We start from the raw sequence: 15,585 nt of genomic DNA on the forward strand, positions 1-15,585 counted from the left end.
ACATGATTGTATATTTAGAAAACTCCGTCGTCTCAGCCAAAAATCTCCTAAGCTGATAAGCAACTTCAGCAAAGTCTCAGGATACAAAATCAATGTGCAAAAATCACAAACATTCCTACAATAACATACAGAGAGTCAAATCATGAGTGAACTCCCATTCATAATTGCTTCAAAGAGAATAAAATACCTAGGAATCCAACTTACAAGGGATGTGAAGGACCTCTTCAAGGAGAACTACAAACCACTGCTCAACGAAATAAAAGAGGACACAAACAAATGGAAGAACATTCCGTGCTCATGGAAAGGAAGAATCAATATTGTGAAAATGGCCATGCTGCCCAAGGTAATTTATAGATTCAATGTCATCCCTACCAAGCTATCATTGACTTTCTTCACAGAATTGGAAAAAACTACCTTGAAGTTCATATGGAACCAAAAAAGAGCCCGCATAGTCAAGACAATCCTAAGCAAAAAGAACAAAGTTGGAGGAATCGCGCTACCTGACTTCAATCTATAATACAAGGCTACAGCAAGGAAAGCAGCATGGTACTGGTACCAAAACAGATACATAGACCAATGGAACAGAACAGAGGCCTCAGAAATAACACCAAACATCTACAACCATCCGATCTTTGAAAAAAACTGACAAAAACAAGCAATGGGGAAAGGATTCCTCATTTAATAAATGGTGCTGGGAAAACTGGCTGGCCATATGCAGAAAACTGAAACTGGATCCCTTCCTTACATTGTATACAAAAATTAAGTGAAAATGGATTAAAGACTTAAATGTAAGACCTAAAACCATAAAAACTTACAAGAAAACCTAGGCAATACCATAGGCATGGACAAAGACTTCATGACTAAAACACCAAAAGCAATGGCAACAAAGCCAAAATTGACAAACGGGATCTACTTAAACTAAAGAGCTTCTTGTAAAGGGCCTGCTAGGCGTACCCAAAGCGGGCAGAAGGCTCCTCAGGGGAAGGTAAGGTTTGAGGGAGTGCAGGTGAGGCACCTGTGGCAGAAAAAAAAAAACAAAAACGCAAAACAAAACAAAAAAAAACTCGCCGTCAAGAAGCGTTCCTGGTTCCCCCACGGACGAAAGTGCCTTCCCATCAGTCCCTGCACTGGGCCTTGGAGACTCCGGCGTCCCTGGTTCGAACCCAGGGAGAGACTCAGGCCCGCGAGGGGTACCCCAAAGCGGGCAGAAGGCCCCTGAGGGGAAGGTTAGGTTTGAGGAAAGGGAGGTGAGGCACCTGTGGATGAGAAAAAAAAAAGAAAAAAACTCAGCGTCGAGACGCATTCCTGGGTACCCCACGGAAGAAAGTGCCTTCCCATCAGTCCCTGCGCTGGGCCCCGGTGACCCTGGCATCCCCGGTTCGAACCAAGGGTGCGTCTCGGGCCTGCTAGGGGTACCCCAAAGTGGGCAGAAGGTCCTTGAGGGGAAGTTAAGGTTTGAGAGAGGGGAGATGAGGCATCTGTGGCAGGAAAAAAAAAAAAAAAACCGCGCCGCCAAGAAGCGGAGCATGGGTCCCCCAAGGACGAAAGTGCCTTCCCATCAGCCCCAGCGCATGGCCCTGGGACCCTGACATCTCTGCTTTGAACCCAGGGTGCGTCTCGGGCCCGATAGAGGTACCCCAAAGCGGGCAGAAGGCCCCTGAGGGGGAAGATTAGGTTTGAGGGAGGGGAGGGGAGGCAATCGTGGCAGGAAAACAAACAAACAAAAAAAACACAGCGCCGCCAAGAAGCGGGCCTGTGTCCATCACATAAGAAAGTGCCTTCCCATCAGCCCCCGCGCATGGCCCCGGGAACCTGGCGTCCCTGGTTCGAACCCAGGGTGCGTCTCGGGCCCGCTAGGGGTACTCCAAAGCTAGCAGAAGGCCCTTGAGGGGAAGGTTAGGTTTGAGGGAGGGGAGGCACCTGTGGCAGGAAAAAAAAAACAAACCGAGCCGTCGAGAAGCCGAGACTGGGTCCCCCACGGACGAAAGTTCCTTCCCATCAGCCCCTGTGCTGGACCGCGGGGACCCTGGCGTCCCTGCTTAGAACCCATGCAGCGTCTCGGGCCGGCTAGGGGTACACCAAAGCGGACAAAAGCCACTGAGGGGAAGGTAAGCTTTGAGGGAGGGGAGGTGAGGCACCCGTGGCAGGAAAAAAAAAAAAAAAAAAAAGCGCCCCGGAGAACCGGGGCCTCGGTCCCCCACGGACAAAAGTGCCTTCCCATCAGTCCCTGGGTTGGGCTCCGGTTACCATGGATCGCCGGTTCCAACTCAGGGCCCTCTCGGGCCCGCTAGGGGTACCACAAAGCGGGCAGAAGGCCCCTGAGGGGAAGTTAAGGTTTGAGGGAGGGGTGGTGAGGCAGCTGTAGCAGGAAAAAAAGGAAAAAACAGCGCGCCTCCGAGTAGCGTTCCTGGGTCCTTCTAGGACGAAAGTGCCTTCCCATCAGCCCCTGAGCATGGCCCCGGGACCCTGGCGTCCCTGGTTCGAACCCAGGGAGAATCTCGGCCCGCTAGGGTTTCCCCAGTGCGGGCAGAAGGCCCCTGAGGGGAAGGTGGGGTTTGAGGGAGGGAAAGTGCAGCACCTGTGGCAGGGAAAAAAAAAAAACAAAAAAACTCGCCACTAGGAAGCGTTCCTGGGTCCCGCACGCACGAAAGTTCCTTCCCTTCAATCCCTGTGCTGGGACCCGGGGACCCTGGCGTTCCTGATTCCAACCCAGGGAGCGCCTCGGGCCCGCTAGGGGTATCGCAAAGTGGGCAGAAGGCCCCTGAGGGGAAGGTTAGGTTTGAGGGAGGGGATGTGAGGCACCTGTGGCAGGAAAAAAAAAAAAAAAATCGCGCCGCCGAGAAGCGGGGCCTGTGTCCCCCATGCACGAAACTGCCTTCCCTTCAACCCCTGCTCTGGGTCCCAGGGAACCTGGTGCCCCTGATTCGAACCCATGGAGCTTCTCGGGCCCGCTAGGGGTACCCCAAAGCGGGCAGAAGGCACCTGAGGTGAAGGTAAGGTTTGAGGGAGGGGCGGTGAAGCACCTGTGTCAGGAAAAAACAAAACAAAACAAAAAAAAGAAAACAACCGCGCCAACGAGAAGCGTTCCCGGGTCTCCCACGGACGAAAGTGCCTTCCCATCAGCCCCTGCACATGGCCCCGGACCCTGGTTCGAACCCAGGGAGCGTCTCGGTCCCGCTATGGGTACCCCAAAGCGGGCAGAAGGCCCCTGAGGGGAAGGTTAGGTTTGAGGGAGGGGAGGTGAGTCACATGTGGCAGGGAAAAAAAAAAAAGAAAAGAAAAAAAAACCTCACAGCCAAGAAGCGGGGCCTGTGTCCTCCATGCACGAAAGTGCCTTCCCATCAGCCCTTGCTCACGGCCCCGGGACCGTAGCGTTCCTGGTTCGAAACCAGGGTGCAAACAAAACTATTATCAGATTGAACAGGCAACCTACAGAATGGGAGAGAATTTTTGCAATCTACCCATCTGACAAAGGGCTAATATCAAGAATCTACAAATAGCTAAAACAAATTTACAAGAAAAAAAAAACAACCCCATCAAAAAGTGGGCAAAGGATATAACAGACACTTTTCAAAGGAAGACATTTATGCAGCCAACAGACATATGAAAAATTGCTCATCATTGGTCATCAGAGAAATGCGAATCAAATCCACAATGAGATACCATCTCACGCCAGTTAGAATGGCGATCTTTAAAATTTCAGGAAACAACAGATACTGGAGAGGATGTGGAAAAATAGAAACACTTTTACACTGTGGGTAGGAGTGTAAATTAGTTCAACCATTGTGGAAGACAGTGTGGTGATTCCTCAGGGATCTAGAACCAGAAATACCTTTTGACTCATCAATCCCATTACTGGGTATATACCCAAAGAGTTATAAATCATGCTACTATAAAGATACACACACGCATATGTTTATTGCGGCATTATTCACAATAGCAAAGTCTTGGAACCAACCCAAATGTCCATCAATGATAGATTGGATTAAGAAATTGTGGAGCATATACAACATGGAATGCTATGCAGCCATAAAAAGGATGAGTTCATGTCCTTTACAGGGACATGGATGAAGATGGAAACCATCATTCTCAGCAAACTATCACAAGGACAGAAAACCAAACACCGCATGTTCTCACTTATAGGTTGGAGTTGAACAATGAGAACACATGGACATAGGGCGAGGAACATCTCACATTGGGGCCTGTTTGGGGGTGAGGGACTATGAAAGGAATAGCGTTAGGAGAAATACCTAATGTAAATGATGAGTTGATGGGAGCAGCAAACCAACATGGCACATGTATACCTGTGTAACAAACCTGCACGTTCTGCACATGTACCCTAGAACTTAAAGTATAATAAAAAAATTGAATGTTACCTACTATAATTTCTGACCAAAAAGGATTAAAACTAGCAATCGATAACAGAAGAAAATTCATAAAATTCACAAATATGTAAAAATTAAGCAATTTACTCTGGAACATGCTTTTGTTCAAGAGTTAGAAAACTTAATATTTTGAACATGTCTATAAGGCCAAAAGTGACCTACAGATTTAATACAATCCCTATAAAATTCTTAATTTTATTTTTGACAGATACAGAAAATGTGACTCCCGAAAGTATATGGAATTTCAGGAGACCACAAAGAACTCTACAGTTTTCAAAAAGAGAAAAATTTTGGAAACATTACAATTCCTGTTTTCAAAACCTGTTACAAATCTACAGTAATCTAAATAGTTTGTTACTGGCATAAAGACAGACAAATAGACTAATAAAACAGAATGTAAAAAAGATGTAAACCCTCACATATTTATTGTAGCTTTACTTACAAAAATCAATAGGTTAAAGCAATCCATACTTCCCTCAACAAACCAATGAATGGGTACAATTTGGAATATAAAAACAATAGAATATTACCCAGCTTTTGAAAAGCAGAAAACCTTTTATCTATAATAAAAATAAAATCTTGATGACATTATGCTAAATAAAATAAGCCAGCTACAAGACAGATACTGAGTGTATCCACATGTATGAAATATCTAAAGTAGTAACATCCTTAGAAACAGAGAATAAGATAGCATTTGTAAAGGGCTGAACAAAGGAGAAGACAGGCAGTTGTTTCAGGTGTATTGAGTTTTAGTTTTGTAAGATAAAAATGTTCTAGAGATATGTCGAATAATGTCAATGTGCTGAAAAGTCTAAACTATATAATTATTGTCATTGTAAATTATTGTAAAATTGTAAATAATTGTCAATTTTATATGTTTCTTATAAGAATGTAAACAATAATAATATCTAAGTGAGATACCGTTTTAATGCATTTCAATAATTATCTTCAGGACTTCGGCAAAACCTGAGTCCTGTCCTCTCGCTTTCCTCCCCGTACACAGCAAGCTTCACCACTTGCTCCGCACCTTCTCCATCAACTACTACCTGTCCCTGGGATCTGTCCAGTCGCCCAGCTAAAGTGCTCAGCAGGTCAGCAGCGCGGCGAGCTTCTATGCAGGCATGGGGTCTGGGGCTCCTGGATCTCTGTGTCCCATTTCACAGAGATTGCCACCTACTGCCGCCTGCTAGAAGATGGGGAGGACTTCAATCTTGGTGGTATTCTGGACAGCAGAAAATACCTGTAAAGCCTACAAAAGACCAACACCCACAGGATAGTGGACGGCAAAATGGTGTCTGAGACCAACATCACAGACGCCTTGAGGTGCTAAGCCAGCAGAAGCAAGGTCCCTTTGCGGAGCAGGAGGGCAATAAAAACTTCTGTGGTCAAAAAAAAAAAAAAAAAAAAAAAAATTACCCTCGCATCACAGAGGTGTTTTCCTCACGCAAACGTAATATAGATTCATTAATACATAGATGTGGAAATTAGGGCAATTTCCACAACTACTCACCCAGAGAGGATTAAAAAAATAATTGACCACCAACTAATTAAATAAATACAGAAGTCATAAATAAAGCATGAGTAATGTTTATACAGTCAAACGAACAGAGAATTATGTTGGCAATACACATATGGTTGATTCATATGTGACTTTTTTTCTACACTCTTTTAAAGTGTACACAGTTAAATATAGTCATAAAAAATTATAACATATAAGCAGAAACTAAAAACACAATTAAATGATGTAAGACAGCCTATCCTAACAGGAAAATACAGGAATATAAAATATTACAAAACAAAATTGGATAAACATTAACCTGTGAAATACTGAATAAACAAATCATGCAACTGAAGAACACTCTTTCTAGATAACTGAAATATTCAACCATAACTGGACACCCATAAAGAACAGATTTTGAATTATTAGCATATGGTTAGAGTAACAAAATTTCACAACAAATGCATTATAATCTTCTATAAAGAACATTTAGAAGAAAATTTTAATGAAGATTTCAATGATATTAGAGAACAGAGTCTCGCTCTGTTACTCAGGCTGGAGTGTAGTGGCGAGACCTCGGCTCACTGCATCCTCCACCTACCAGGCTCAAGCAATTCTCTGCCCCAGCCTCCCGAGTAGCTGGGATTATAGGCACCCACCCCCATGCCCTGCTCATTCTTTTTGTGGTTTTAGTGGAGACGGGGTTTCACCATGTTGGCCAGGCTGGTCTTGAACCCCTGACATTGTGACCCACCCACCTCAGCCTCTTAAAGTACTGGGATTACAAGCGTGAGCCACCGCACTGGCCTATAATTTATTTTTTTTTAAGTAAAGAAAAGCTTTACATTTTTAAATATGGGAACAACATGAATATTGAAAAATATGCAATGAAACACTACTATATAATAAGCAATGAGAAATAAATTATACTATCATTCAGATAATGTTGAGGAAAGTAAATAGAAACACTAATGATAAGTTTTTCTATGCAGTAAACTTAGACACACAAACTGAAATTTTATTAATGTGAGGTGCATACTAAGTAATTCACTTTTTATATAACACATAAATTCAAGCATGCTATTCTGAAATCCCTGAAGCTAAAATTATAGGCTAATTTGGGATACATAAAAATCAAAAAGTGAAAACGTGCAGATCACAGTCCCACTAAGCTTTATATAAGATTAAATAATAAAATAACTCAATAGGAAATAATGTAACAATTAAGAATTTATTCTATTCTTGGCAGATTTCTAAGTTTTTCTATGGCATTAAGGTCTTTAAAAATTCTTTGAGGTGAGTAGATACAATAAACTATTCCACAGGTGAGGTGCTTGGAATAGAGAGTTCACGTTTTTAAGTTAATTTCTATCAAGGAAAAGAAAACTTTTTGACCTACATTACCAGAGATGAAAAAAAAGAATAAAGTGAAATAGAAGCTTCACTATATCATATGTGCTGAGGTGTTTTGGGCTCTGATAAAAGTTTTTCCGATTTTTTTGCAGGATCACATTTGAAATCATAGGACTGAAAATTATGAAGCAGAAACGTTTGTCCTTGGTGTTTCTGAAATATGTGAACCAAACCCCAATGCCTGCACTTTTACTCTCACAAACTTATGACATGAGGCACAGATTTTTACAAAATAACTTAATATAGAATTCTCGCAAAATGTGCAGATTTCCCCAGATCCCCCAAAACAATGGAAAAGCACTCAGACCACAAAGCCTTCAAGGGAATAACAGAAAGAAGAGGAGAACTTTGGCTGTCACTGTGAATGCCCTGGAATGTTAGTGGAGGGACAGGAGGAGCCTTAGAAGATTTAGGAGCATAATAAGCATAGGGTAGGAAATGTCCATCTGTGGCAGCAAAAGAAGTAAATCTAGGATTTTCCAGAACCAATTTCATTGAAGCAGAACTTCCAACACCACATTTTTAAAGTGTCCTCCTTGGCCTTTGCACCTCTCATCTTTGTTATTTGTTCATTCTTGCCTATTGGGGTGATGCCTATTATTTTCTCTCTTTTTACATTCCAAAGATATTTCCTTTACTGTAGAACAGGGGCATCCAAGGGAGAATCTCACCACGACCCCAGGTCTAGAGCGCCCGGAGTCCGCGATCCCTGGGAATGGAGGCGGCTTCGGCCTGGGGTCGTGGTGAGATTCGTTGGTGGCTGCGCGATTGTGGCGGAGTTGCAAACAAACGGGTTTCATCACCTTAAATGGTTTTGAACCAAAGAAGCTGTATTCCCTTAAAAAGACGGACAGCCCATCGTGTGAACTATAGAGTTTGTGAACAAATTTATATAGGGTTCATAGTGGCGTCATGCACGCAGACTCCTGCGAGTTCCCCTAAGTTCTTAGAGGACTGCTTTGCCTTTTGATCTGAGAGTTGCAAAGTTCCCTAAAGAATGGCCCTTGTGGATAAGCGCTGAGTCAAGAGACAGCGATTGGACAGAATTTGTGAGGAATTCGCCCCCAGATCATGAAAGTCACCCTGAACCCCGCCTCGTGGTGGCTCTGCTGGATGGACGGGACTGCACTGTGGACATGCCCATCCTGAAGGACCTGGCCACCTAGCCTTCTGTGAGGCTCAGTCCATGCAGGAGATCCACGAGAAAGTTCTAAACGAAGTCGTGGGCGCCATGATGTACCACACCTTCTCCCTCACCAGGGAGGACCTGGAAAATTTCACGGCCCTGAGAGTGATCGTGCAGGTGGGCAGTGGCTACGACAACGTGGCCATCAAGGCTGCTGACGAGCTCGAAATTGCTGTGTGCAGCATCCCGTCCGCAGCCGTGGAAGAGACAGCCGACTCCACCACCGGCCACATCCTCAATCTGTACTGGGGGAACAGGTCGCTGTACCAGGCACTGAGGGAAGGCACGCGAGTTCAGAGCGTGGAGCAGATTGGCGAGGTGGCCTCAGTAAAGGCCCGCATTCGTGGGGAGATATTGGGCCTCATCGGCTTCGGTCGCACGCAGCAGGAGGTTGCAGTTCGAGCCAAGGCCTTTGCAGAATGGGATCGAGCGGTCCCTGGGTGTGCATAGGGTCTACACCCAGCAGGATTTGCTGTATCAGAACGACTGCGTCTCCTTGCACTGCAGTCTCAACGAACAACACTACCACCTTATCCATGACTTTATCATAAAGCAGATGAGGCAGGGAGCATTCCTTGTGAACGCAGCCCGTGGTGGCCTGGTGGACGAGAAAGCCTGAGCACACACCCTCAAGGAGGGCAGAATACGAGGGGCAGCCCTCGACGTGAATGAGTCGGAACACTTTAGTTTTGCTCAGGGTCTGTTTAAAGATGCCTGGAATCTCATCTGCACTCCTCTCACTGCCTGCTACAGCCAGCAGGTGTCACTGGAGATGAGCGAGGCAGTTGCCACTGAGATCCGCCAAGCCATCATAAGTCGCATCCCGGGAAGCTTAAGAAACTGTGTGAACAAGGAATTCTTTGTCACATCAGCGCTTTGGTCCGTAATAGACCAGCAAGAAATTCATCCTGAGCTCAGTGGTGCTACCTACAGATATCTGCCAGGCATGGTGGGCGTGGCTCCAGGAGGACTTCTGCAGCCAGGGAAGGCATCATCCCTGGAGACATCCCAGTGACTGACAACCTCCCAACAGTGGTACATCCTTCCCAAGGGCCCTCTCCCAACAGCCCACAAAACATGGGGACAATCGAGAGCATCCCAACGAGCAATAGCAGAGAATGCTGGAAGGTAATTATTCAGATATACTTGGGAACAGTGAAAAATAGATAATCTAAGAGAAAAAGAATCTGACGGCCTTTTTAGCTGATTCCGGACATATGCATCATTGTTGTTGCAGTGTTAAAACAAGAGCTAGAAAACTGACAATGTCGTCTGCTTACGGAAGCTCTGAAAGACTAGGGTGTGATTTATTAACGATCAACTTCTATTATTGTGTGTTAAGTTTTTCATCTGTGCGTCAAATCACAAAGAATAAATAGAACTTTTCCCTTTATCAGTCCCTTAGGCACAGCAGGTCCTGAACACCCTGCTTATATGTTGCATCAGCAGTTCAAATATCAAAATAAAAACCATGAAGAGGAAATCTGCATCCTGTGACTTGAGTCCCTTCAGTCTACAGGGACTGGTTACTGCTTTTTGCTAATAGGAAGATTACATTACTAGAAAATGTGGAGTAAACTGCTTGCCTGTGGTAAACACCTGCATGCAAAGGATTGAAGACAGTACCGGCTCCTGTACAGAGACGCGTCTCTCACATCTGAGCTGCATATTGAGGGGCAAGTTGGTTGTAAGTTCAGTAAAAGCCGCTGATGATGCAAAAAAAAAAAAAGTATTAAGTTTCACAAGCTGTTAGTAATCAAGTATATTTTCTCAGTTTCAGATCCTCTGCGATTTTATTGAGTGGAAAGTCTTGCGCTGAAAGGGTTCAAGAAAAATAATATTGCATTTCCTTATGTCACAGGAAACACTTTTAATGGTAACTTGTCAGACTATGAACAAACCCACTTTTTAAGATATTGATAAAGTCTTCTTTTCTTCACGTGATATTTTATACAAGAACACTTCAGATGTATTGGATGTGGCTGATTTTAACAAATCCTATTAGATTTGTATCAATTAGTTACATGTTCTATTCATAGTCTTTTGTGAATCATTGCCTTTTTGTTTAAAAAGATGGCCTATTTTGAGCCTTTGTATAAGTACATTCCTGTTTTTGTGACAAAAGAAAAACTTTAAATTTGTCCCAAAGAGAAAAATAACGGCTATCAGAAGTATGCTTTGTTTTAGTGCGAGTTACCGTTACTGTATTTGTGTATTGTAAAGGTGGACATTCTAATTACATTAAAATGTAATTAGAAAAAAGTTCTTAATGAACAAAAACAGAACATAGACAACAAAAGAATATTAGAAGTGATGCATGAAGAAAACGAGATATCAATAAAAAGATTTTTAAAAACCAAGAAAAATTGTGACTCTGAAGAACACAGTAACTGTATTAAAAATTTAATCAGCAGTCAGAAGAGCAGATTTAATAAAGCAGAAAAAATTAGACAGTTGACAACATTGCACTTATAAATACTGATTCATGAAAACAAATTTTTTAAACTGAATAGAGAAAAAATGAAAATTGGGACTTACAGCACACCACCAAGTGGACCACTGTATTTATAAAAGGAGTCTTAGAAAAACAGTATAGGAGAAAAATAATAAAGAGGATATTTTTAAAAAGTAGCTGAGAACTCCCTAGATGACAAGGTAATTAAACAAGAAGAAATCATGCTAAACAAAAACTTTCAACTGGAATAATTTCACTTCAGAAAAAAAAGTTAAGCATTTCCAAAACAAATAAAAGTTGAGTGTGTTACTAACCACTGGAACAGTGCTAAAGGAAATGTAAAAGAAAGTCTATCACGTCCAAAAATTACAATATATACTGCACAGCATCATAAAAGCATATGAAAATAGAAAGCTCTCTATTAAAGGTAAATACATAAACAGCTATAGAAATCTCTACTGTCATAATGATGGTGCACAAAACTTTCACGTTATTGCTATGGAATTTAAAAAATGAAGCAGAAAGCTGCATAAATATGGGTTCATAGATACTCAATAAGAAAAGATAACAAGTGATATTAATAACAAAGTGGGGGTATAAAGAGGTAAAGCTTTGCATTCCATTGAAATATAGTCATTATATATTGTCATAACTTTAAGATGTTTTATGAAGTCTTTATTTCTCAAGATGATTACAAAAAAACCTGTAGATGGTATGCAGAAGCAAATGAGAAAGAAATTGAATCATGTCACTACAAAATCAATGAAGAAAAATAAAGCAGTAAGAGAAAAAAATGATAAATAACACATCTACAAGAAACACAGAAGACAATTACAAATAATAATAGTAACTTCATTAACTACAGTAATTACTTCAAATACAAAAAGTTAAATACCTTAAAGAAAATGCATAAAATGATTTAATGGATTAAGAACACAGAAGATCCAGCAATGTACTCTCTACAAGAGTCACTTTAGCTCTAAGGACTCAAATAAGTTGAAAGTAGCAGTATAAAGAAAATATATTTTATGCAAAGAGTAGCTACAATTGGAGGGGCATGGTCATAATTATATTAAACAAAATATATTTTAAGTTAAAAATTTTAAAAAGAGACAGATTGTTATTATGTAACGGTGAGATGGATTAACTTGCAAGAAATCCATAACAATAATTTAGAAATCATATATATAATTTGAAAAATCTGCAAAAATATACCATTGGGATTTTGATAAAAATTACATTAAATTTTTATATTACTATAAATAACACTGATATCTTTCTTATTTTTTTTTTTTTGGAGATAGAGTTTCTGTCTCCCAGGCTGGAGGACAATGGCACGATCTCGCGATTGGCTCACTTCAACCTCCGCCTCCCAGGTTCAACTGATTCTCATCTTTCAAATATGTAAAACAAATATTGACAGAAATCAAGCAAGAAATATATAGCAACACAACAATTGCGGACTTCAAGACTCCACTTTCAATAATGACTAGAATAGTCAGATGTAATATCAGTAAGAAAGCCAAACCTGAACATTATAGACCTGACAAGCATTTACAGAACTCTGCGATCGAAAGCAGCAAAATATGCAATATTCTCAATCACACATGGTACATTCTGTTAGGATACATGTCTTATTAAATTTAAGAAAACTGAAGTCATGCAATGTAAATGAAACTAGAAATCAAAAGCAAGAAAATGTTTCAGATACGTAAATAAGAGGAAATTAAGCAAAATCTTACATATAGTCTTGCTCAAGTGTCAGGTGATTTAATATTGTTAAGATGTCAGGGCCGGCGCGTGACTCATGCCTGTAATCCCAGGACTTTGGGAGGCCAAAGTGTGTGGATCACTTGAGATCAGAAGTTTGAGACTAGCCTGGCCAACATGGCAAAACCCTATCTCTACTAAAAATACAAAAGTTAGCTATACATGTTGGTGCATGACTGTAATCCCAGCTACTCTGGTGGCTGAGACTGGAGAATTGCTTGAACATGGGAAGCAGAGCTTGCAGTGAGCACAGCTCACACCTCTGCCCTTCAGCCTGAGTGACTCACTAAAACTCCATCTCCAAAGGAAAAAAAAAAAGTTGTCAGTATTACCCATGATGATATAAAAATGTAATGTAATTTTCATCTAAATCCCAATGGTATTTTTTTTGCAGAATTTTTGTGTATAATTCTAAAAGTTGTTTAGGAACTGTGACTAGGCAAACATCCTTTAAAAAGGACAAAGAGTTATTACATTTTCTGATTTAAAATCATGATACAAAGCTACAAAAATAAAAACAATATGGTATTACCACAAAAACGGATACATAGATGATGAAACAGAATAGACATCCTGGAAATAAACCCTCGCATACGTGATAAAATAATCTTCCATATGCTTTTCATGACCATGCAATAGAAAAATAAGAATCTCTTTAACAAAGAATTTTCAAAATTGAATGTTTACAGAGCAAAAATAAAGTTGGATGCTTCTTTTGTATTATATATAAAAAGAAAAGTTGTTTTTTAATGGATTTAATGCTTAAACATAAAAACTAATAAAATTCTTAGAAGTAAACATAGGGGAAAAGTGTATGACATAAGTCTTAAAACTTTGCTTAAGTATGACATCAAATTCATAAGAAACAAGGAAAAGAACAAAAAAGAAAGGAACTACATTAACCTTCAAGTATTCTACACATCAAAGAAAACATTTAGTGGCATACAAATGTCACCTAATAAGTGGGTGAAACCTGGGCATGCTGGCTCATGCCTATAATTCTAGAAATTTAGGAGGCCAAGGCAGAACGATCATTTGAGGCCAAAAGTTTGAGACTAGCCATGAAAATATATCAAGACCCTGTCTTGTATAGGGTAATATATGTGCATACATACATACATATAACAAAAAAGTGTAAAAATATTTTCTAATCACATATTTGGTAGGTGTTAATTTCCGAAAGATATAAACTCCTAAAATTCAACAACAACAAAATGTTAATAACTTGATTTAGAATGGTAAATGTTTGAAATGACCTTTCTCCAAAGAAGACATAGAAATAACTAGGTATTTAAAAGGATACTCGTCCGAGGGCAGGACTATGGGAGGCTGCCCTGTACGGAAAAGAAGAAGAAATGGCAGTAAAGAGGGCAACCATCATTCCACCCAGCCCAAAAGGAATAAGAGAAACCCTATCTTTCAGGATTCTCAAGACACAGTTTTCATGGAGTGATAATGAAAGGAGCAGCAGCCGCCTTAATATCCCAGAGAGAGCAGGTGGACCAGAAGGCAACTTAAACCACATTGTTACTGAACCCAATGCAAACTTTCCCCAGTTCTTGCATGAGGGGTATGTACCATGCCAAAGTCTTTACTCCCATATCAACCAGACCTTGAAGGAGGCTCACTTCAACAGCCTGCAGCAGTGAGGGCAAGTTCCAACATGATGAATTAGGACTTCCTTATTCCAACCTAAACTGTGTTTATAAAAGTAATTGCATACACACCAAAAAAAAGTCTATTGGTTTTTAAGTCTACATTTTAAGTAACAAGTTAATGGGCAGTTGTTTAATTGGGGTTTTACTTCACTGCTGTACTTTTAAAGGGGCTGTGAATAAATGTTTATGAAATTAAAAAAATAAAATAAAAAAATAAAAGGATACTCGACATCACTCTTCTAGAAAAATGCAAAACAAAGTCACAATAATCTATGGCCTCAAGCCGATATTTAAAATAATATGACAGCTCTTCAAAAAATTTAAAATGAGATTATTATATAATACAGCAAACCCCCTTCTGGCTATGTACTTAAAATATACAACGCAGATCTGGAGGAGATATTTGCACAACCAAATTTATTGCAATATTATTAACACAAGCCAAAAGGCAGAAACAATCCAGATGTCCCTTGACCAATGAACAGATTAATAACAAGTGGCACATACACAAAGTCGAATATTATTCAGTCTTTAAAAAGACACATTATATGATAATTCTGGAGAAGATCATGTTAATTGAAATAAGCCAGGAACAAAGTGACAGTCTATGATTCCATTCATAATCAGGTATCTTAAGTAGACAAACTCACAGGAAAAAAAAGTTAGAATGGTGCTTGTCAAGGACTGAAGAGATGGTAAAATGGGCAGTTGTTTTATTTTTTATTTTTATTTTTTATTTTTTTATTATACTTTAAGTTTTAGGGTACATGTACACATTGTGCAGGTTAGTTACATATGTATACATGTGCCATGCTGGTGCGCTGAACCCACTAACTCGTCATCTAGCATTAGGTATATCTCCCGATGCTATCCCTCCCCCCTCCCCCCACCCCACAACAGTCCCCAGAGTGTGATATTCCCCTTCCTGTGTCCATGGGATCTCATTGTTCAATTCCCACCTATGAGTGAGAATATGTGGTGTTTGGTTTTTTGTTCTTGCGATAGTTTACTGAGAATGATGATTTCCAATTTCATCCATGTCCCTACAAATGACATGAACTCATCGTTTTTTATGGCTGCATAGTATTCCATGGTGTATATGTGCCACATTTTCTTAATCCAGTCTATCATTGTTGGACATTTGGGTTGGTTCCAAGTCTTTGCTATTGTGAATAATGCCACAATAAACATACGCATGTGTCTTTATAGCAGCATGATTT

At 40.6% G+C, this 15,585-nt stretch overlaps 1 protein-coding gene and 1 pseudogene across 1 annotated transcript; both read left to right on the plus strand.

Moving 5' to 3' along the window:
- The first annotated feature begins 7,393 nt into the window (after nucleotides 1–7,393).
- LOC134729035 (C-terminal-binding protein 2-like) lies at nucleotides 7,394–11,471 on the plus strand (annotated as a pseudogene).
- A 2,404-nt stretch (nucleotides 11,472–13,875) lies between these two features.
- Nucleotides 13,876–14,280, plus strand: LOC134729014 (protein VCF2-like). The gene has a single exon (XM_063596437.1). It carries the CDS (start codon nucleotides 14,029–14,031, stop codon nucleotides 14,158–14,160), a length of 132 nt encoding a protein of 43 aa, XP_063452507.1. The 5' UTR covers nucleotides 13,876–14,028; the 3' UTR covers nucleotides 14,161–14,280.
- Nucleotides 14,281–15,585: the final 1,305 nt, after the last annotated feature.

The sequence above is a fragment of the Pan paniscus genome, chromosome 15, assembly GCF_029289425.2.
Source record: "Pan paniscus chromosome 15, NHGRI_mPanPan1-v2.0_pri, whole genome shotgun sequence".
NCBI classification, from domain to species: Eukaryota; Metazoa; Chordata; class Mammalia; order Primates; family Hominidae; genus Pan; species Pan paniscus.